Source organism: Carassius gibelio, chromosome A7, assembly GCF_023724105.1.
Source record: "Carassius gibelio isolate Cgi1373 ecotype wild population from Czech Republic chromosome A7, carGib1.2-hapl.c, whole genome shotgun sequence".
NCBI classification, from domain to species: Eukaryota; Metazoa; Chordata; class Actinopteri; order Cypriniformes; family Cyprinidae; genus Carassius; species Carassius gibelio.
In genome coordinates, this window is record NC_068377.1 from 30,810,607 (window position 1) to 30,834,772 (window position 24,166).

Genomic DNA, 24,166 nt, shown 5'->3' on the forward strand with positions numbered 1-24,166 from the left:
GGTCTTTTCTTGGATGAAACTTGTATATATTTTTATTTCATATATTATGTAATTTTAAATTAAGGCCAATAAAGTAAACCGTTCATATGTGTCTAAGTGCCATTTTGAAACTGAACAATGCTAAAATGTATATTATTGGGATTTCAGGGTCTTTTATTTTGAAATCAACCCGTTTAGCTGCGTGTTGTGAGTACACTCACTGAGCTTTATGAAAAGTCTGTTTCATTTGTCCGGTCTTTTTAATGTTTTACTGATTATCTAGTTTAATTTAAGCCATGTCGGATACATGGAGTCACATCCAGGCGCACAAAAAGCAGCTGGATTCACTGCGAGAGAGGCTGCAGAGGAGAAGAAAAGACACAACTCAACTGGGCATCGGTGCGTTGAGAAAATACATGCTGTGAGATCTGCAGAACTATTAACTGTGCCTTAAATAGCATTTGATTTAAAATGTAATGAGAAGCTCCATTGCAAGCCATGTTGATCCTACAGTCAGTTTTATTTGCTTGATATCAAATCCTGAATATAGAGACCACACACACCATTCTGTCAGAAGTGTGGCATTGTTGTTGTTGCAATAGTGAGTTTAGAGGGTCTGTAGTGCCACCTGCTGTATTAGATCTTGTTTTTAACAGAGATTGGAGGTGTTGAGGGTGGATCCACAAGGAGTGACAGCCCTGGACCGGCGCTACAGAGTCCTCCACAAGTAGAAATTGAGCAGCCCCCAGACCCAGAACTAGAGAAGAGGCTGCTGGGATACCTGTCTGAACTAAGTCTTTCTCTGCCAATTGATTCCCTAGCCATCACCAACCAGTTAAACACAGTAAGACCTGTGTGCATGCTTGTGTACACAGCCAGTCAAAATACCTGGATGTGTACTCAAAAATAGTAACGTTTTTAAAAAAGTACATGGATTATGTGAATCATAAAAAGCTATTGTGATTACTCTAGAAACACTCACATCTATGTTTTTGTCTTTCTGTCTTTCTCACTCTCCTTCATTTGCAATTTTGACTCAGTCCGAGTCTGCAGTTTCCCATGCCTGCATCCAAAGTCTCCTCCTCAAATTTTCTGCCCAAGAACTTATTGAAGTTCGGCAGCCCTCCATCACTGCCTCCACGTCCTCTTCCTCCTCCACCCTTGTCACTTCAGTCGACCACACCAAACTATGGCCTATGATTGGCAGCACAGCCCAGCCACAGAGAACTGCCATTAAAAGAAAAGGAGATGACATCGTCCATCAAAAAAGAGCCCCAGGCTCCTCCCCTTTGCTTCAAGCACCATCTTCACCTCCTAAGAAATGCTCTGCCTCACTGGGTCCTGCCTCAAACTCGCAGCTTTCTGGATCCTCTGGGGTTGGAGGGGATGGACCTGAGAAAAAAGGGCGGAACAGTAAGGTGCAAGCATCTCATCTGGACATGGAAATTGAGAGTCTACTGAGCCAGCAGTCCACTAAGGAACAGCAAAGCAAAAAGGTATCCAAGTAGCAAGTCAGCAAAGTTCTTGTGTGTTTATGTGAATGTGGAGTCTGATGTATGTATGCTTGTGCCTCAGGTGAGCCAAGAGATCCTAGAGCTGTTGAACACCAGTTCGGCAAAGGAACAGTCGATTGTGGAGAAGTTTCGATCTAGAGGCAGAGCTCAAGTACAGGAGTTCTGTGATCATGGGACGAAAGAAGAGTGTGTGCAGTCGGGGGACACACCTCAGCCCTGCACCAAGTTGCACTTCAGGTCAGTTCACACTCACACACTTTAAAAAATATAACTAAAATAAATAGCAACCATGTAAAATGCATATCAATTAAAATAACGAATTAACTATATAACTACACATTTATAAATTGTAATACTAATAATTTTTATTATTATTGATTATAATAATATTATCTGAACACTTTTCATTTTATTTTAAACTTCTAAGGCGAATCATCAACAAACACACGGACGAGAGCCTTGGCGACTGCTCCTTTCTGAATACTTGTTTCCACATGGACACTTGTAAATATGTTCACTATGAGATTGACAGCCCTCCTGAAGCAGAGGGTGACACATTGGGGCCCCAGGCAGGGGCCACTGAGCTTGGACTCCACTCCACGGTGGGAGACAGCAACGTTGGCAAGTTGTTTCCTTCACAGGTAAAATAGCGTAAGAACAAACATGTTCCATATCTTCTGTCAAGGTATAATATACAGTAATTGACTTGAAGCTGAAATTCACCCAAACCACTATAATATAGGAATATAGAATTAGTCATGGTCTCTTGGGTAAGGTTGCACCAGTTCCTACATTCTTATTCCTACTGGAACATAAAGTACACACTAAAGTCTTAGTAACTACTAGCTAGCATGAAACTAGCTTAGTACTTTATTCAGTCGTACCATTTGTTCTTAAGGCAGAATTTAACAAATAGGTTGTAAGTTCTGGAAATAATGTATAGTCATTCGTCACATAATATGATGTGCACCCTCAGTGATCTAATAGCAGCCTTCAGATACATGATTTTCAGTTTATCTTTGATTTGAACTTATTTTGCCTCATGTAACTAAAAATACAATTCATTTCCTTTGTTAAAAGATATGACTTACTTATGAATAACGTAAAAGGGATTTATAATAAATAAGAATAAAAAAGAAATTAAGTTTATTAATTAAGATTTATTTCACATGCACAACATGGACCGATGACCACAGATGCACTCTGAGTTTGTGTTGAAGAGCCGCAAACAAAGCAATTCATTCACATAATGTTCCCTCTCTCAAATTATAAGCAAGTGTAAATATCAGCGTTATCCCATATTTCTAGAAGACTGTCGGGTTAAACAAGAGCTTACTGAGGTAATTTCCAACGGTTTCAATATTCAGTGTGTTCTTAGAGTTACATTTGAACTAAGTTTAACGGTGCAATGCAAATGTAGTTGTAATGCGTTAAGTTGTAACTTGGTGCCCCTTTACATCAAAAATAGTTGGTGCAGCTGGTGCAACTGGCCTTTGTATGTGTTTCTGACCTGCAATTGCTTTCAGAGCAATCATTTCTCATTCTGTCATTTGCTGTTGCGGTTCTTCTATTCGTTAATATATTTAAAAAAATCCTTTTTATGATTTTAAACGTAAAACTGTGATAGGCATTTTTATTTCAAGACATAACAGCTATATGCCCTCTGACACATCTCAGTGGATCTGCTGTGACATCCGTTATCTGGATGTGTCCATCCTGGGGAAGTTTGCTGTGGTGATGGCCGACCCACCTTGGGACATTCACATGGAGCTTCCATATGGAACACTCACAGACGATGAGATGAGGAAACTCAACATTCCTATTCTGCAGGACGACGGTTTCCTCTTCCTCTGGGTGACAGGAAGGTAGGGGCTCTGGGGAATGACTTAACACAAAGCTTCTTGAGATCCTTTTATCTCAGTGTAACAGGATTTCGCATCACTTTTATCACACTGATAATTGTAAACTTCATGCAAAATAAAATCATCTTGTAATAATTTTTTTTTTTATTGTGCATTCTGCTAAAAAAGTTATCTATGAACAAATGATATGAAAAATTGAAAGGAGTTTATGTAATGCTATCTTGGCAACAGTCTAAATGCAGGTCATCAATAGTTTGTTTTCTGTCTTCAGAGCTATGGAGCTGGGCAGAGAGTGTCTAAGCTTATGGGGGTAAGTGATTTTACATGTGGAAAATGTAAAGCAAGTGATCTCGTTAATTATAATTGAATCAGTGAACTAAAACTTTTAGTATTCTGTCACTCAATCAGCTACGATCGTGTAGATGAGATTATCTGGGTGAAGACTAACCAGCTTCAGAGAATCATTCGTACTGGAAGGACTGGACATTGGCTGAATCATGGCAAAGAGCACTGCTTGGTATGTGTGAGAATATACACTGGTTTATGAAAGTTTGGGATCGATAAGATGTTTTTAAAAAGTCTGTTATTGTCACCAAGGCTGCATATTTGATCAAAAAATACATTGAAAACAAATTTTAATGTGAAATAATTTACACTTTGAAATGACTGTTTTCTGATTTAATGAATTTTAGAATGTATTTTATTCCTGAGATGGCAAAGCAGCCATTTACGCTGTATTCAGTGTCACATGATCCATCATGCTAATAGGCTGATTTGGTTCTTATCACAATTGAAAACAGCTTCTTAATTTTTGTGAAAACCGTAGGGCAGTTTTTTTTCCAGGATTCTTTGAAACATAGGGGGTTCAGAAAAACAGCATTTATTTGTTTGTTTCTTTTTAAGTGTTAACGTTTTTATTGTCACTTTATTTTAATTAATGGATCCTTGCTGAATAAAAGTATTCATTTATTTTGAAAAATGACCACAGACTTTTGAACGTTAGAGTACATGCAGAATTTTGTAATCTTAAAGAATCTTAATCTTCCTGTCATGCATTAACCATATATTACATATATTCTCTTTCTATCTCTCTATCTGTTTGTTTGTTCAGGTGGGAGTAAAAGGAAACCCACAAGGTTTTAACAGAGGTCTTGATTGTGATGTTATAGTGGCAGAGGTCAGTCATAACCATTATAACTGATAAAGCAGTGATGAATTTGAAGTCAGTGATGATCAGTGCACTAAAAGAACATCTGTCATCTGTCTAAAAGGTCCGCTCTACTAGTCATAAACCAGATGAAATCTATGGAATGATTGAGCGTTTGTCACCAGGCACACGAAAGATTGAATTGTTTGGGAGACCACACAATGTGCAGCCTAATTGGTAAGTCAGAAATTCAGGAACTTTTTTGATTTCCAAATCAACTGAGTAGATTTTGAAGTAATCAGATGTGCAGTTCTCTATTTCTAATTTGCTTGTTTTTTTCGGATCTGTCATTTGCATCTTCCAGGATAACCCTTGGCAATCAATTGGACGGTATTCATCTTTTAGACCCTGAAGTAGTTGCACGTTTTAAGAAGCGCTACCCTGACGGAGTCATCTCCAAACCTAAAAACATGTGATGACTGGGCTAGTGAGAGAATGAACAGCTATTGGTTGAACTCTGCCACAGGACTCAAGACTAAAACATAGTTTCAAATGACTCCTTCAGGAACAGGCTTTCATACCACTTAATATATATATATATATATATATATATATATATATATATATATATATATATATATATATATATATATATAAAATCCTAAAGCACATTTTTTGTTGTCTTTCTGTACAGACTAATTAATTTTTGTTGGAACAGTATAAAACGTACTTTAAAAAACATTTTTGGTTTTGTTTTTATTTATTATTTTTACAATCATCGATGAAAACAACCATTCATGTGCTGTTTTAACTCTTGTAATTTAGTTTGCTGTCTTTTTATATGTTATACTTTTTTTATATATAAATGTATTTACAAATAGTTGCGTATATAACATACAAAGGAAAAATCTTCTCTTTCATATTGTTACTTTAAAGGTGTAACAGTGTCTTGTGAATTCTCTTCTTTTACTGGGTTAGGGTGTAAAAATACAAATCTAACACACATTTTAATATATGTGCACACAACAATGTGAAGAAGTCCAGATACACATAATGTAAAACATGTTTTTTCAAACACACGAAACATCTCCATTCACTTGAGAGGTTTTATACATGCAATAAGAAAACCTTATAAAGATTTAAAAACCAGGCCGTCTTCGTATTAATGCATTTGTTGGTAATGTTTAACTTGCATAAAGTCGATGAAACAACCATCTTTAACAGAACTGTTTCAAAAACATCTCTCAAGCAAAATGTTTTTATGGTCAGGGCATATTTCAAAAAGCCCTGAAATCTAAACGTAACAAAAACATTAATTAAAGTTAGAGCAGTGCACACTATGTTAATGGACCTTGATGCAGCTGCAGGGCAGAGAAAATGGCACATACATTGAAAACAAAATAAGCTTTCGAAACCACTTTTCTATTTATGTACAATAAAAAAACATTCAGGTGCTTCACAGTACACACTGAATTTATAATCAGTAGGGAAAAACACGGTTAATTTTATTAGGTATACTGCTATTCATCAAAGTATCCTACTGAACGAATTTATATCTGGCTCAAAAAAACCAATTGCATAATGATGTCAACGTCTCCTCAGATAAAGCCAGTATCCAGTTCAGATACTGCAGATGGATGTATAGCTGTAGGCTATAGCTATAGGCTAGAAAAAAAGCAATTATTGTTTATCATGTAAACTTATTGTTCTCTTAAGAGTGTTAAATATTATCCCCTTTCACCAAATTACACTCAGCTGTACCATTTTACACTCATTGCTGTATTGTTCAATTAAAGAAATTCAGACACTTATCTTGATGTTGTTACTACAGTGCTTACAGCTGATTTCAGTGAGTGTCCATAAGCATGCAAGAAGAGGCAAACTTCCATGCTGCTTGTTTCTCCCAATGGCTCATCCTCCAGTTCCCGGCAAAAAACTCTCCAACAATGGACTTAAACTGGACTTGGGCTGTAAATCTAAAGTTTACTCTCAAGGATTCTCCAGAGACCGCCTGCGAGACAAAGTTAGTATGTGGCATCCACTGCATTAATGTTGCTATCCATCTGGTGACGAAGTGAGAGCCGAGCCTTGTGGGAAAAATAGGCCTGTGGGCAACTCGGACTAATGCTGCCGTCCCCTTCACTGCCCCAAGAGGTAGTGGAATATAGCCGAGGTTTCACCTCTTCACTGGCTACTGCTGAATAAGCAGAAAAGAAAATAATCATATAATCTCACTTCATAAAAACAAAGATAATTTACAAATAAATAACTGTTACACTTCATAAAAATAGAATAAATACAATCTAAAAATAAAATGTTAATGCACTTACAAAAAATATAACTGCATTTTTTTATACCATGTCACCTGCCAATTTATCATTTGGCCAGAATATAAATTATCTGAAAAAGTTACAAAAGTTTGAGAACATCACTCACCCGTCTCAGGAGGACACTGTTTTTTGCCCCTCTCTTTGCTGCGTCTGTAGAAGGGAAAACACTGCAGCATTTTGACACCCATATCTGCAGGGGGCGCTAAAGGACAAGAGAAACACCTGTTAGACAACCCCACTCTGGCCTGTCTTTACTCTATCAAAACAACACTAAATAACTTTTCAAAACAAGCAAAAGTTTCGCTTGTTAATGCCCGTCAGTTGCAGTTTACATTTCAAACGTAATAAAACACTTTTCCCATTATCTCGGTATCTAACACGGAAGGCGTTTTTAGGAGCAAAAGAAGGAAAGTTTCCTTACTTTAGCAAAGGACAACCAGTATATCGAAATCTTCGGTTTGTACTTCTAATTCAATCTTAGTTATCCGCTGGAACGGCTTTCACGGGTGACAACTAACGGAAGTGAGAGAAAAGTGTTTATTGCTACGTTTAAAATATGGGTACTTTTCTTACAAAAACGCATGGATTCACTGCAGGAGGCCTTTATTCAGACAGACACCCCCGGGACAAGTTTTAATATAACTCCAGCTGGATTCGTCCACAAGAACATCATATACTAGAATGCTTCGAGGGTGAGTAAAACAGACTAATTTCCATTTTGGTGAACTAACGTTAACCCTTTATGGTAAAGCCCGCTGCTGTTTGTTATGATTATTAGTTGTCCCTGACACCGTGGGTTTTATGTAACGTACCGTATAATCCCATTGTGTGTGTCTAATCCGATATAGCGATGTAACGGAGTCATTCGATATAATAAATCCGTGACTGGGTATTACACGCCAGGTAAAGTTCCCCGATAGAGACTGTTAGAAATATAAGGACAGCTGCTAACGTTAAACGTAGAATTCAAACTCGTGTTCGAAGTGATTCATGACCTGCAGTTGTTGAGTATGTGGGTTAAAGAGTGGTTTCTGCTAAGTGCACGACTTGGTTAATTTCCATTAGAACCCGATGCCAAAGACAAATACTGTACAAGCATGTCTTCTTAAGAGCTTTTTGTGTCAAAGTGGCCAGTGCTACTCTTATCACCTTCTCACAGGTTTGGCCTTTGGTTTGTAGTATAATACAGGGTTAATGGTTAATATTTAATGACTTGGCTTTTTACACTGTTCTGCTCTATGAATCCAGTCTGCCCCAGACACCAATGTAATACCTTAGGGGCAGACCTGCATGTTTATTCTTAGGTAAGTTTTCATATATATAAAAAAAAAAATAAAAGCTGAATGCATCATAAACTAAAAGCTTGTGTAACAAGTCATGAGGTCATAGTTGTCCGGCTTGAAATGCTTTACATAACATAAAAAAAAAAATCAGGGCATGTTTTCCATCCATGTCAAACATTAAAACACAACACAAGAATGTTTGTCACAGAACCATGTCACCAGACGCTACAGTAATGTGGAAGTTCACTGCCACCCATCTCTTTTATTTCTGTTATGAATTCTCATAAATCAGAGGAGATCTCTCCTGCTATTGTTCATCTTAATAAACTTGCCTGAGGACAAAACATGCAAAATTCGGAATATTGATTGTTAAAAGCTAAAACCACAATTGTTTTTTTTTTTAAATAAAATGGATTAAGAATTTTCTAAGTGTTGGAATAGCTCATTGTATTGTGGAATTTTTTTTATTTTTGGACAACATCGGTTCAGATCTGCATGCAAAGATATCAGCATGTTATTTAAATTTTAGAGTTTTAGCTTTATGATCATTCTATAGTTTATATCTTCAGATCTTGATTATTTAGAGTCTAAGTGATAAGAAAGAACTGCTTGGTTTAACTCGGTTTGTTTCATTTGAAGTTTTCAGGCTTCTGCAAATGTCTTCTTTTCATTACAGGCATAAAGTGTCACCATTTGAGACTGCTGCTAAAATTATTTGTGTTGTAAATTATGTAAAAATGACCTCTTCATAGCCTTCTATACTGCCTCAGATGGTTTGCATCAGTCATTGCATAATATTAAGAACTTCAGAGCTTTTGTGGAGAACATTGTGTCCAAAATATTTTCCAAAACTGATGCTGAAAAGTAAAGGCAAATGTTTTTCTTGTTAACTCTCCCTTGGCTCTAGTAAATGCGCGCACACACACACACACACGCACAAACATTTCCATCACTTCTTGTGCCAATCATATGCTATATATTTATCCATAACCATTCCTCTCGCTTCTTTTCTCCTCTCAGTCATTTTCATAACTCAAGCAAAACATTATTTTTGTCGAAGTGCTTGTCTCTGTGTGTTCATTTTGTGTTGAAAAGCATAAGAAAAAAGGCCCAGACTAGTTTGGGAAAGAGTAGATGAGGAGGCATAAGAACAGAGAAAATGTTGCGGTTTCTTTCCTCTTTAATTGGTTTTTAATTTAATTTTTTGGCAAGAAATTATGTAAGAAGTGTACGATTTAGAGCTTAGTTGTTTACTAGTGCTGTAAACATGCATTTATACATTTACTACAAGCAAGATCTTGTAGACACAAACACACACACACACACACACACACACACACACACACACACACACACAAACGACACCCTTATAGGATATTTAATCTAGACTTGTGACCTAACATGATGACCCGCTCCATGTCATTTACTAAACACTATGAGATGTGTTTGTGTATCAGTATGGCTGTGTTTTGTCTTTTATAGGTTAAGTAAACGGAGGACTGCTACTTAAAACAGTTAAGTAATCTATAGTTACGACACATCATTCAATTTTACCTTCCTCCCCAGCCTCTTTTCAGAGAATAACGGCTATGCACACATTCAGTAACACACCATCAGAAACAAACCAGGGCTGTCAGTTTCATTTGTCATTAATTTAGAGCTCCACTGCATTTTTCCTGGAATTGCAGACTGTGAATTGCAATGCTGCATAGGTTGAGTGCCTTTTCAGTCGTTTTAACCACTCTTCTTTTAGGAAGTTCATCAATTTAATTGTTAATGTTTTAAAAAATTGTTAGTATCTCAAAATGAGTTTAATGATTTTGATTTCTTTCTTACTACTCTGAGAGTGTCCCCCACTTCTGAGCTTGTGTGCACACACACGCACTTTCCCATTGAGACTTTCTATGTGTGTATGTGCAGTACGTGATGTTCGGGGACGCTGTGGTCCACTCGGGCGACAGGGGAAAAGGGGGCAGGCAAATGCATATAAATTATGAAAGAATGTTTACAAAGATCTCTTGTGATTTCCATTCACAGGCAGGTTGGTCCGAATGCGTCATTCACAGAAAAGTATGTTACATAAAGTCTCGGCCCAAGAGATCAGCCAGAGTTCAGAAGAAAAGCTCTTTACGCGAAAACGGAGATACCCTAGTAGTTGAGCATAACAATACCTTCATTGATGTTAAAGGGATAGTTCACCCAAAAAATTTCATTACTGTTAAGGCTAGAAGCAAAATTGCTGGGGCTACTAGGAATGTGCACATCAATAGAGTGTCATTTTTGTCACGCTGAACAACAATAATTACTGTATTTGGATTATTGTGAGGGTTAGGTTGATAGTAGGGGTAGGGGTAAACCTTAATAATACACAATCTAATAGGTAGAAAAAGTCATTTTTTGTTTATTTCCAGCTGTATCTCTTCTAGTCACAACTTAAAATTATCCCATGCTTTACTGACCCTCAAGGTATCCTTGCATATGACTTTTTTTCCTCTCAGACAAATCCAATAAGACTTATTAATAATTAATCAATGTCCTGGCTCTTCCAAGCTTCATAATGGCAGTGAAGGGATGTTATTTTTTTATAGTCCAAAAGAAGTCCAATAAAGTTAATTCATTATAAAAGGTGTCCCACACGGCTCCAGGGGGTGAATAAAATCCTCCTGAAGAAAATCTGTGTTTTTCGTAAGAAAAATATCAATATTTAAACCTTTATACGCTGCAAACTCTAGCTTCCGCTAATGGTTCACACAGGCGTCGGCGTTGATGCTTAAAGAAGGGTTTTTCTGAAGCTTGGTGCTACCGCAGCCATCATAGTGACAAAAGTTGAAAAGTTTCCAATTTATGCAGCGAGCAACGCACCCCCATTTCAGTTTGGCAAAGCTTGACATGATTCCATTAAAGTAAATTAGACGCGTTGAAGCCGGCGGCCATGAGAGAGTGGTGTTCCAACAATGGCGACATAGGCGTAGCGTAAGCTTTGGTGAGAATATGCTAGTCTCGTCAGAACCAAGTTTTATTTACAGCAAAGGAAAACCCCTTAGCTGGGGAGCACTTTACTGGACTTCTTTTGGACCGTTTCATTTTCATTTTATCATTTATTCATTTTAGCTGATGCTTTTATCCAAAGCAACTTACAATTGCTATATGTGTCTGAGGTCGCACGCCTCTGTAGCAACTAGGGGTTAAGTGTCTTGCTCAGGGACACATTGGTGTCTCACAGTGGATTCGAACCCAGGTCTCTCACACCAAAGGCATGTGTCTTATCCACTGGGCCAACACCACTACCAACAGTTAAAAAATAACACTCATTCTCTGCCATTATAAATCTTGGAAGAGTCAGGACATTTTTTAATATAACTCCGATTGGATTGATCTGAAAGAAAAGGCATATACACCAAGGATGCATTGAGGGTGAGTAAATCATGGGGCCATTTTCATTTTTGGGTGAACTGTCCCTACTGTGCCAAGTGATTCATGAAAACCTAACGTGCAAATTACCCTCTGAAGTTTACAAGCTATTTGTTGTTTGAGGGTACATGGAATGATTTATTGGTTTCATAATGCATTTAACCCTCAGGAAGTTTATGGTGCTACACCAGAAAGGGAATATTTTATTTGTAGCCTAAAAAGCCTAAAGAAGCTGTTCAAATTTTTTAGGGATGTGGGATGTTATTTTTGTGACTGTGAATATTCTGTAGGTATCCTATATGTGTTCCTGGAGCACAAAACCAGTCTCAAGTCGCTCGGGTATTTTTTAACAATAGCCAAAAAAAATACATTGTAATGGTCAAAATTATCGATTTTTCTTTTATGCCAAAATCATTAGGATATTAAGAAAAGATCATGTTCTGTGAAGATATTAAAATTTCCTACCATAAATATATCAAAACCTAATTTTTGATTAGTATTATGCATTGCTAAGAACTTAATTAGGAGAAATTTAAAGATGATTTTCTCAGTGTGTAGATTTTTTTGCACCCTCAGATTCTAGATATTCAAATAGTTGTATTTTTGGCCCAATATTGTCAGGTCCTAACAAGCAATACATCAAAGAAAAGTCTATTTATTCAGCTTTCAGATGATGTATAAATCTCAATTTAGATTATTATGTCAATTATGACTGGTTTTGTGGTCAAGGGTCACATATAAGTCTTAAAATAGATATAAATATAAGAAATATAAAGTTACATTTAATATTAAACTAAATTTGACTTTATGCAAGAACAAATAAACATACACTGCAGCGTTCCATATACAAAACAATAAATAATAATAATAAAACATAGCAAAAAAGGCTACATAAGCACTACATAAACTTTCACTGTAAATTACAAGGTGAATCATATTTTGTACTAAACACAATTAAAAAAATTTAACTGTAAAAATCTTGTTGGAAGCATTTAAGATTAAACTGTACATTATATGGTAATTCATACACAAAAGGAGTTTTACAGTTAAATTGTGATTATTGTATGTTATATAGTTTTATTAACAGCTTCCCACTTAACACATATTTTTACTGTAGCATTTTACCTTTTTCTTGTAAAAATTACAAACCATTTTAACAACATAGAACCCATTTTCTTGCCTGTAGCAAGAAAATTATGAGACACTCCCACTTTGAAACACCTCCAGATTGTTTAACAGCCTTTATACGAGTTAATATTTACTTTGAATTTTGCATATTTGTGTAATTCAGTATTAAATTTTAGAAATTATATTAAATAGGTTACTCAAATTGACTCACCGCTTGTTCTCTTGAAACGCACTTACACTGGCACTGTCACGCAAAATAATTCTTCAAATTCCAAGTGTCTTGTGAAATGTTGAAATGTTGTCCAAATCACTGTAAGTTGCGATAATAGAACCTGTTCAGCTGTGACAACATGGAAAGCTTCAGGTCTGAGCACACAGAAGTTTCAGCTTTAAATAGCTTATCTGAGCAGCACGCCCTCCTCCTCCTCCTCCTCCTCCTTCTCTTTCACTCAGTAGCTTGCTAGTGTGCTGGCACATCTCCAGTGAAACATGAGGAAAACATTCTCACCATTCAGGACCAATTCATTCAACTATTTATAATTTTCATACAGCTTTTTAGTTTTTAGACTTCCATAATGTAACACATTATATAACTGGGAATTGAAATAAGTTTGAATCTTGGCTTTGGTATGTTGCTACTGCTAGATTTTAAATGCTAATCCTTTTTATTTGATCAATTCAACAACATTCTGGATTAATTTAATAAGTGGACATTTAAAGGATTGATTGTGAAAGACTCAAATGAAAAACTCAATTGAAAGAGCGCAACAGACCCTTCTTGAAAAATTGTGTGTGCTGCAATATAAGATTAAGGACAATGAACACTTTAGATTTCAGCCATTTAGTAAATGTTAACCTCGTTTTTCCTCATGATGTACTTTACATTTTGTCCACAAGATCATTATGATGTTTTAATATTGTAGATTTATCCTAATTGTTAAAGTGTTTAGAAGTTGTTTTATTAATATAATTATTATTTCACATAATCAAAGTTTTATAATGTGTTTAAGATACTCTTAGATCATTACTCCTGGCCAATTCAGTTTTGTTTAATAGAACTACACTTTTAGGCATCAGGCAAGTCTCCACAAGTCCCCATGGCTCCAGTTTAAATTCAGGCTTCCAGCACCATTGGACGCTACTTCATAGGGTGAATTTGAATAGCTTGGCAACTTCTGAAGAGTAAAAGATCAAAGAAAGCTCATCTACACTTCCGAGAAAAAGGTGTGACAGCAACATCATACCAGGAAATGTGTATTTACACCCTTATTCATTTTTATTTTCTAGTTGACAGTCTGTTTGCAGGGTGTTTTTTTTTTCTTTTTTCTTTTTTTTTTTTGCAGTGGAAATTTACAGAGGCAAATTCCAAAGGAGAAACAGATTAGAATTCTGAACAGCAAGCCTGCTGCACAATCTGTGTTGAAGGCCAAGGCCCCCCATTGCTGGTAATTGTGGGATTTCACACCAATAGCATTAACCCACTTGCCACTGATCGGAGAGAAGCCTGAAGTTTGTCCTAGCTCTGAATTCTTTTGTTTGAAGGCTGATTCAGGAACAGTGTTAAAAGGATAAATAAATCCAGCATTTCTTTCAATTCTTATCATCTATAATGGACAGCAGGAATCCGTTTGTCCCAAAAACGTTGCGGTGGGATTTTCTTTTCAGTTAATTAAGATCCATATTATTATCTGAACCCAAAACCCTTTTTTCAATTTATACTCCTACAATCCAAAAAAACAAGCAATTCATTTTTTTTTCTCATTGTTTTTAAGTTCTGTCCAGAAAGTGTCCGTCTTATTTTTTTGCTCTCTCTGAATGAAGCCATTTTCATGCTCAAGGTTTTTTGTTTTGTTTTTTTTCTCTCCTGGTCTCACCTGTTTCTCCTGTTTATCAACTCATAATTTTTTTTTTATAATTTTGACATCTACAAGAACAAAGTAAAGAAGAAATTTGCAGTCCTGTAGTAACACACTCAGGTAAATAGTGTCTGAAAGTAGAATCACTCCAAATTTTATTTTCTATAACAAAAACCCTGAAGCCGAAGACAACTGATCTCAGACCTGCATGAAAAAAAGTTTCTTGCTAGCTTTCTAGTAAGACAAAATGAAACTTGGTTCCATTCTATTTCTGATTCTCTCCTTCCACGCTTTTAGAGCAAAATATCTTTATAACTTGAATATTGTTGTTCTGTTTAAACAGTAATAAGGGGCATCCCTAACACTCTTTTTAAAACGTGTTCTCCCACGTAAGGAAAATAATGTTGGTCAAGAGCATTAAATGGGATTGGGGATCTGATACTTCATATAAAGTGAAACTTTCACTGCAGGCTGTTTAATGAAATGGTGTTGTTGAGATCAGATATCACAGGACAAGAATAGCAACTGTGCAAACATATAATGTATTATAGTGGGCATACAAAGAAACACCCAAGTTTATAAAATCAGATCATTGATCACAGCTGTTAACAAAAGTTTTCCGTCCGTCAACTGTCTATTGTTGATACACTCAATTTGTTTTGCTTCACCAGATTTACTTTTATCTCTAAAAAGTTGCTGCTTTTGTAATCCAATCACATGGATGGATTTTCCATGGTGTTCTTCACTAGTGTTGATGATTTAGCCAAATCTAATCAACTCTCTCCTGCTTGGTGTGGCATTGTGAGAAAAATAATTAGGGTAAATGTACCTATTAAGTTCAAGCACAATTAAATTTTTGAGATCAGATTATAAAAAGAAAAATTAATTTATTATCCTACTAGTTGATGTCTTAACCAGCTGACATGTTTATTACTATATACCCTTATATAGTTTTAAGTCAATCAGATCATTGCACACTGAGATATGGGTCTCCAAGTGCTCATTGTCTGATGGTCATTTTTAAAGCTGTCTAAAAACTTTCACCAAAAGAGTAGCTCCTTAAATGTGTGTTTTTTTTTTTTTGTTTTTTTTTTTAGATGTTTAAGACTTTATTTTGAGTAAGTTTCACTACTTGTTGTAAAATTAAGAGATTAATGTTGAGACTTTTCCATATTATAACCTAGAACTTGAATGTGGGAAATAATTACATTACATCCAAAAGATGTTTTAGCAGCATTTTAGCTAAGTTTTAGCAGCATAGCATAGATGCTACAGAACACAGTTAGCTGACTAGCTGTATAAGATTGTGGGCTATGCTAACATATTACTTCACAGGCATTACTGGTTTGTACTTTTACATCCATAATATTAGGGATGTAACGATTAACCACAAGCTGGTTGAAAATCAATAAGAAATGTGATTATTCTAATCGGCTGAGATGCAAAACAAATCGCGATTCAATTTGGGGTAGGAGTTTATATGAATTAAAAATTTTAGATGGTATTTTTACTTTTCATCTGATCTCATCTTGAAACACTTTAAGCGCCACCTGCTGGCAGAGAGTGAATCTGCATCTCATGCAGATATTTTTTGAAAGTGAAAGGGATGTGACATTCAGCCAAGTAAAGAGCATTGAACACACACCCGGAGCAGCGGGCAGCCAATTATGCTGCGGCGCCCAGGGAGCAGTTTGGGGTTCAGTGCCTTGCTCAAGGGCACCTCAGTCGTGGTATTGCCGGCCTGACACTTGAACCCACAACCCTAGGGCTAGAAGTTAAACTCTCTCACCACTAGACCACGACTTAGTGCTATATTATTACCACTAGGCCACGACTTAGTGCTATATTATTAAAGTGTTCTATGTAATTCACAAAGAAACGTTTAGAATTTTGTCCAAGCAATAATAAAAGGACAATTTAATTTATAGAGATTATACAGATTATATGATTTTGAAGAAAAAAAAATGTGAATAGAGACATGAAATCAAAATCATGAATCTAATGAACTCATGAGTTGAGTAAATCGTTACATCCCTACATTTTATATAATGACAGTTTATTGCTGGTCTACAGTGCTGGATTTTTTTTTTTAGATTTCATGTTATTTTAAGGTGAGTTTAAAGGGTGCAATTCTATGAAAATCACACCGCTTCAGCGTGACTTCAATAAGAAAAAGTATAATTTCATAGATATTGTTAATAATAGTTGTTCATTTCAAAATATGTATGAACTTTATACATGACCTAGATTATTTATTTAGCAAAATCCTGTCATGTTTTATAAATATTATATAAAAAATTGGTAAAAATTGTTGCTGCGCCGATTAATCTCAGTGTGCTCTCTTTAAATAGACCATAGACAAGTTGGCATACATTTAAAAATAGGTTTCATAATGAAGCTAGTTTCTATATTGATCCCGATGAATGAAATGTTTTATTGGTGTATTTTATTTGAGAGAGGCAAGACAGGCAAGAGGCAAGAGAGAACAATATCTCCGGCCTTGTCATAGCAACATGAATACACTGGAGTGTCGATTAGCTAAGCTGGCACAAATATTTCCACACCTGTATGATCGCTAGCGGAGAGACGTCTCGTACATTAAAGATTAAGAGAAAGCATTTAATTCCTCGAGAGAATTTGCAACAAAGCTTGGTGTCGACGACCTGGAGTTATACAAAAAGGGACGTAGAGAAAGTTTTCCTAAGCCATGAAAAGAAAGAGTAGCCTAAAAGAACCAAATACATGTGTTTCAGTTAAATGCTGTTTTTCTTTCAATAAGTGAATTTAAAGGGTATACAATAAATGAAATGCCAAACGAACACACAATAATAAACCTTTTTTTTATCAAAAGTAAATCATGACATCACATAAAATATAAAAATGTGTAACAATTTATCCAATTTAATTAAATAAAGTAACAAACTGACTCCAATTCTTTTTCACATCATGCTAAAGACTGTAGCCCTATTGGGATTACATGGGATTACTATTACCAGATGACCTCAAGTCATTTGCAATAATTGCGGATGTTGTCTGTGATCTTAATCCTGTGTGAATTGGTCATGTCTGTAATTTGTAAAGTAAAAATCCCCCCTCAAAGGACCTACCGTATTTCGCCGAACACTGATGTCATGATATTAATATCGTGTGAATCGGCATCTCTATGATCTGGTCTGGAATGGATTTGGTGGGTCATATGTCTTTTTTTCTTTTTTCTTTTCTGTCCGCCTTTTTATCCATCTTTCGCGAAGAATAGAGCTGCGTTTAAGTGTTTGATAGTGTTTGGGGTGTTGTCATCATATCGCTAGGCTATCGCTAATTTGCAGAAAGAGAAAGCTGAAAAGGTTCTGAGGTTAATGTGTTACAAATAAATCAAGCATAATTCCAAAACCACACAAAGTCCCTAGATAATACTAATCCCGTGTGAATAGGGTTTATGAGCCATTCACACTTCCCATAAAGGACTGATTATGGTTCTTTTGTATTGAAAACATGATACTTGACTCTGAACTGTTGCTTATCATTATTCTTTTGTCTATAATATTCTGACCATTGGTTCCCGTCTCACACCTAGATTGCCTACACTTCATCATTTCATCGTTGTTGTGTTTAGATACGCATTTTGAGTTATGTTTACATTTATCTACACCCCACCTCCAGCAGTGCGGGGGTGTTGGAATGTTCAAAAACAGCATACCGTCGTTCAGCCTTTTTTGAACTTCTTTTTGCCCCCAAACGAATAAGAAAAACAAACTTTGTTTGAATAATATTGGGGCCAGCTGCAAAACTTACTCGTGTGCTGTTGTTTGGCTTCAGTGCACAGAATATCTGCTCTAGTCCAGCTTTTTACCAGTTATACCCTGTTCTCAACCAAAAATATCCCCTCCTCAAAATTGTAGACTACACCCCCCACCCCTCCTCCACCACCACCACCACCACCTCCTCAGTTTTGTCCCTGTCAACAATCCACCTCCCCTCCACACAAACTACTCCATGGGTGTGTGTGAGCTCACAAGTCAGTGTCAAGTTCCTACATTCATAACCAATAACGCCTATGATGTTACTTGTCGATTTTAGAGGTAATGAATCACTGATCTAATAATATGTACTAGGACATGCTTCTGCTTCTCCTCTTGTGGCTGAGATATGAATGGTATGTTTACAATGATCAGTTTGCTTGATCTGGGCAATCTGTCAGCTTGTTTTGAGATTCTGCAGCTTTTATCCTCACATGAATGTTTCTGTGCAGGATTAGCAATTAGAGTGGAGGGCTGCTGTGGTAACAACCATTATGGGCTAAGGGTCAATAGACTCATAAATTCATACAGACATTAATTGGTACTTTAAACGAATTTGAATCTGCTCTTTTTGAAAATGTCCCCTTTTCTTAAAAAAAACTCCCTGGTTTCAATGTATGAATATTTTGACAGCTGCAGGTCTGGGTTTCACCAACAGGGATTTGACTAACTGTTTTTCTGTATGTGCTGCAAGATCCGGTTTGTTCTGGTGTCAGAGTACAATAGTGAAAGCAGTGAGTATTGAAAAGAGTGAATGACACATGTGTCGAGATGAAGGGAGCAAAGCAAAAAGGACTGTGGTGACTTTATCAGACCATTCAAAAAGCAAATTGAAAACAGACAGCCCATGGTTTCAGAGTCTCACCCCAAATGCAGACTGCAGACTCTAAAAAAATGTATGCTTCCTGCCAAAGAACACCAGAAAAAGAAAGCACTCAGTGTATTTCTGTAACCTGTAGACTAGTGGAAATATTTTTCTCATGCCATCTATTGCCAACTCTAAAGATAGATAATACTCAAGTTAATAACTCATGACACAAAACTAAATTTTATGGCTCATGACAGACTAAATACATGTTAGCAAATTATGTTTATTCTGAAGGAATGTTGTTTTGAATCATTAGGACCTGATGATTTTGTATGTCACAATGCACTTAGTTTATATATATAAAAAAAAAAAAGTACAAAGAATTTCTACACAATTTCTATCATAAAAGCAAGGTTACCGAGCTTGATATTTGGTTATCATGTACTGCTACAATAGCACTTAACATAATAAAGTTACATAAAAGGTTACATTTACGCACAACATCACTTTTGAGGGATGACATGGATTACAAGTTGTTAGTGTTGTATGAAAGCGCTTGTCCTGTTATGAGGACTCAACATTGAATAATTTTGTATTTGTTTGTTGTTGTTTTCCTCCTCCGTAGATCTTACAGACCTCCCTCATCCTGTTGTACAGAGAACAGAGATCATTACCAATATATGAATAGGGCATCTCATTATTATTTTAGTGTTGAGAGGTCTTAATGTTTACACCGTTAACATTTGTTTGTCTATAGAATTGACCTCAGAGACTACAGTGGTAAGTCTATCGTCAATGATATCTTTAGTAGACAGAAAAAAAGTGATTCTCTTTTACAAGCCAGTCTTTCAAATGTAGTTTTCATTCAAGCAGTTAAACTCACAACTATTTCAATGTTAGTGTAAATGCTGTTACATAAAACTTACCGATTTTCTTTTTCGACAGTCTCCACACAGGCAGCCCACACATCCATTTACAACCTGAATGATACAGAGCATCATCTGGATCAGAGACAGACCCAAAAGAATGGAGAACAGCACGATGTGCCAGAGAACCACATTCTCAGGAAAGATACACTTGGACCATATAGTCTTATCTGCTAGGTAACTGCTGTTCCTGTTACAGTGAGACAAAAAGAAAAGAGAATGAGCTTTAGAAGAGGTGCGGGATAAGACCTGATCTAGTGGTCACACAAAGAGCTGCAATTTCATTGCATTTATTTCATTTTTCTTTTAGGTTTTAGGCGTTCTTACCCTACTGTACCCTCAAAGGGATATCCCCATGTATCAATCCCAACTTGGCATCTTGGCCCAACAGCGAGTGCTGCAATGGCAACACAGGCACAATAGACCGACCCAGCAACGCCAAATACAGACGAGAAAACAGAGTTCAGCATCTGAGCAAAACAAAAACAGCATGAAATGTTAAACCAGTGTCCCTCAAATCTGGCTCATGAGATCCACTTTCCTGCAGAGTTTAGCTCCAACCCTAATCAAACAAACCTACCTGTGATTTTCTAATGACCCTGAAGACATTTATTAGCAATCACAGGAGTGTTTGATTTGGGCTAGAGCTAAACTCTGCAGGAAAGTGGATCACTGTGTTAAACAATCAAAATATGTTATATACACTGTTTGTAAATAATCTGTACAATACATTTTTTGGATATACAAAAGAGAATGCTGTTTTTGTCTAACTGGTGAAAATATTGGCACACTGTACAGCTTCTCCAGTGAGTGTTCCTGTTGTGATCGATAGTGATTTTACATTTTTGGTTACATGGTTACATTTTTAGGTGTTTTTCTGTGTCAGGTTTACTCACACGGCAACGGTTTCCACAGCAACCTGCTCCGCAACAGCCTTTGCCCCCAGCTCTGATGGCTGAGCAGCTTGGACACATCATCTGATCAATAAAAGTGAGTGTAAATTAACTTATCATTAACTGTGATCTCAAGGAGATAAAGGTTGCTGTAAAGCAGTTTAAATGTTATCTGTGTTATTTACTTACTCTTTGATAAACCCTTTAAAAAAAAGAAAAGGTTCTTATTTGGCATCTATGATTCCGTGAAGAACTTTTAACATTCTTCATAGTGGAAAAATGTTCTTCAGATTATTAAAATGTTTTTCACAATTACAAAGTTTGTTCTTTTAAATATCTGTTCAAGTGTTTCTTTGGAGAACTCAAAATTGTTCTTCTGACATCACTGTGAAAAAATACCCTTTTGAAACCTTTATTTTTAAGAGTGCTTGTTTCTTCAAAATGATAACTCACTCTGCTTTTTCTGTAATATGTTTACTTGCTCATAGCATGATTGTTTGTAAATGAAATTATTGCTCGAAATGAACATGAGCTATTTTACGTAACCTCAGGATTAATGCATCCTGACCATATCCAGGATATTCAATACACTCTCAGAAAAAGAAAAAAAATTCAATAGTCATCTTAAACAGTACCTTTTTAAAGAGTACAAATATGTGCCATCAAGGTACTAATATGTACACTAAAATGTAAATTTTAGGGTTAAATAAGGTATAAGCAAGTACTTTTAAAAGAGTTTCTGCCCCAGATTTTTTTCCATTTTTTTCTGAGAATGTAGTACGAAGTCAAATGGATTTTTTCAGGGTGTGAGCATTGAAGCTCTGCATAATGGACCACTGTTCTTCATAACCCTACTTGCTCATCGCAGTCATTCTACTTTTGTTTCGTAGTTCTAAGGTTCCTTTATATTTATTGACTAATATTGATAATTCAGCCATTCTAATTCTCTTTATTGATTAGTGTGCCATATATTATCCTATACATACATTAATAAAGTAAATGGCACAGAAATCTTGTAGCAGTGTGTTTGAAGTATCTGATGTTTGTGGTTAAAACAAAGTTCATGGGTTTGAGTCTTGGTACCGGCAGGGATTGTAGGTGGAGGGAGTGAATGACCATTGCTTTTTTTCCACCTTCAATACTACGACTGAGGTGAGACCCTTGAGCAAGACACCAAACCCCCAACTGCTTCGTGTACGCTAAATCAAAAATGGCTGCCCACTACTCTGGGCATGTGTGTGCTCTTGGATGGGTCAAATGTAGAGCACAAATTCTGAGTATGATATATTATACTTGGCTACATGTCACACCACTTCACTTCTAAAACACCAGGACAAGTCAGTTCATGTTTAGGTTAGTAAATAATACAATTCCTACTGCACACACATTCTCAGAAAAAAATCTGTCACTGGGGTTGTTCCATTTCAAAAGGTACACATTCTAACCTTATTTACTCATACAGGTGGCATATAAGGACCATAAAGGTACATATTAATACCTAAAGTGTATATTGTACTTTAATGGTACATATTTGTTCCTTTCAAAAAAGTTACCAACCCGGTGAGAACTTCTGTAGCTTTTTTTCTAAGAGTGCATCTCATAAAAACAAGACAGGTTTGTTTTCTCAGGAAACAAACACCACATTAATGATGAGATAAATCTGAATTACTCACAATTAATCCTCCACCAAGAACACCTCCCATAAGCCAGACTTGAAGGGAAATCTGGTTAGGTTCCAACTGTTCTCCATTAGGGAAGAATAAAAGTATATTTGCTATGATACACAAAAAAGCTGAAGGCAGAAGTATTAGCCCCACTAACCGCGCACACTTTCCAGTACACATTGCGATGGAAATATAAATATATATAATATATATATATATATATATATAAATCAGGAGAAATTGTTGAAGGCTGTGTTCCCTGAGCAGCACAGGCTCTGACTGATACCAAAAAATGCCCTTTGAGACTTGACAATATTTACAGTGCTTTTATCAGTGCCATATATGGTGCGTTAACAGAATAGCTGGTGGTGGATGAAGTTTCTGCTTTGGTTAATTACTGTTAAACATGTATATTGTGGCTAGTTAATCATTGTAAGGTGTGTGTGGGGACAGTAAAGCCATTTAATAAATCCTGACAGAACAACAACGCCCTGTTTTATAATATCTTGTGTTATAAATGGCAATTAGTGTATCTAGTGTTCCTGTAGCTCTTGCATTAGCAAACACAAGGTTGGGGGTTTGTATCCCAGGGAACACAGGAGAAAAAAAGTCGCTTTGGATGCTTTTGTAAAGGTTAATGATATCCCAGGGAACACATGTTAGGAGGAAAAAAGTCGCTTTGGATGCTTTTGTAAAGGTTAATGATACTTCTGGATTGTCATTTATTTTTTTATCTTATTAATTCACTCGACCATCTTTACTGAAGCAAGCATGATTAAAACACTTATAAATGAATTTAACATAACAGGAATACTGTAACACGTGTGTCTTCAACAATGGCTTTTATAACTAAAACAGTGGTTTGGGTTAAAGACTGTTGTGGTGACTGAAGGGACATCATCTTGTTTATATCTTGGTAATGACCTCACACACACAAATTGAGTTTACATATTTTATGGGGATATTCTATGTCCATAATGGTTTTCATACAGTGCAGACTGTATTTTCTATCACCTTGCCCTCACCCTACCCTTACTTCGAGCATTTTTGGTTAAAAAAAAAACTTGAGTATGATTTAAAGGCTTGTTTCCTCATGGGGACCAAAATATTTCTATATTTACTGGTGTTATAATACTTGGGACATAATGTAGGGAATACCAGGGAACACGTAAACACACACACACACACACACTACACTGTAAAAGTTTGTTGTTATTTATTATACAGTTAACATAAGCAAAATAAAGGCCTCTAACACTAGTTTACTCTGTTATTTTTCTATTCTATCTAGTTTTATTTTTATTTTTTATATAATAAAACAAAACCTTGCTATGTGTACTGCTTTAAGCAAACTGAGACTTCTTATAGCAGTTGCATATCATTGCTCTTTTGTTGATTTTTGATTGTTTCCGTTGTCCTCATTTTTGGATAAGAAGATCTTTGGATAAAAGCGTCTGCTAAATTACTAAATGTAAATTCGAGATAATATTGTAAAAAAAAAAAAACTATGTAACTATTCAATTGTAACGAAAATGAAAAGGTTGATAAAATATATGTTTTCAATAACA

At 36.0% G+C, this 24,166-nt stretch overlaps 2 protein-coding genes and 1 long non-coding RNA gene across 6 annotated transcripts in view; 1 reads left to right on the forward strand and 2 right to left on the reverse strand.

Moving 5' to 3' along the window:
• Positions 1–40: 40 nt before the first annotated feature.
• LOC128017179 (N6-adenosine-methyltransferase subunit METTL3-like) lies at positions 41–5,243 on the forward strand. Its single transcript, XM_052602433.1, has 11 exons — positions 41–378; positions 636–823; positions 1,020–1,475; positions 1,555–1,730; positions 1,921–2,134; positions 3,171–3,358; positions 3,627–3,665; positions 3,764–3,872; positions 4,467–4,532; positions 4,627–4,739; positions 4,867–5,243. Exons 1-11 carry the CDS (start codon positions 276–278, stop codon positions 4,976–4,978), a joined length of 1,764 nt encoding a protein of 587 aa, XP_052458393.1. The 5' UTR covers positions 41–275; the 3' UTR covers positions 4,979–5,243.
• Positions 5,244–5,594: 351 nt separating this feature from the next.
• LOC128017184 (uncharacterized) lies at positions 5,595–13,031 on the reverse strand. Its single transcript, XR_008184375.1, has 3 exons — positions 12,866–13,031; positions 6,939–7,034; positions 5,595–6,699 (listed from the first exon to the last, which is right to left on the reverse strand). It is a non-coding gene; the product is annotated as an uncharacterized LOC128017184 (long non-coding RNA).
• Positions 13,032–19,382: 6,351 nt separating this feature from the next.
• The window catches only part of LOC128017190 (transmembrane 4 L6 family member 5), a 31,512-nt gene continuing 26,728 nt past the window's right edge, over positions 19,383–24,166 (reverse strand). For 3 of the 4 annotated variants that reach the window (XM_052602447.1, XM_052602450.1, XM_052602448.1), the window contains exons 2-6: positions 22,608–22,673; positions 20,938–21,018; positions 20,369–20,511; positions 20,042–20,231; positions 19,383–19,761 (exon numbers count right to left, since the gene is read on the reverse strand). In XM_052602447.1, coding sequence (XP_052458407.1) covers positions 19,744–19,761; positions 20,042–20,231; positions 20,369–20,511; positions 20,938–21,018; positions 22,608–22,673 — 498 coding nt within the window. In that variant the 3' untranslated portion in view covers positions 19,383–19,743. Of the gene's footprint in view, positions 19,762–20,041; positions 20,232–20,368; positions 20,512–20,937; positions 21,019–22,607; positions 23,599–24,166 lie in introns of those variants that run through there. The other variant, XM_052602446.1, reaches the window with a different exon arrangement.

Coding starts and splice junctions, on each gene's coding strand:
- LOC128017179 (XM_052602433.1), top strand. CDS start 276: ATGTCGGATACATGGAGTCACATCCAGGCGCACAAAAAGCAGCTGGAT. Junction 3,666..3,763: donor GAGTGTCTAAGCTTATGGGG/GTAAGTGATTTT, acceptor TCACTCAATCAG/CTACGATCGTGTAGATGAGA. Junction 4,740..4,866: donor CACAATGTGCAGCCTAATTG/GTAAGTCAGAAA, acceptor TGCATCTTCCAG/GATAACCCTTGGCAATCAAT.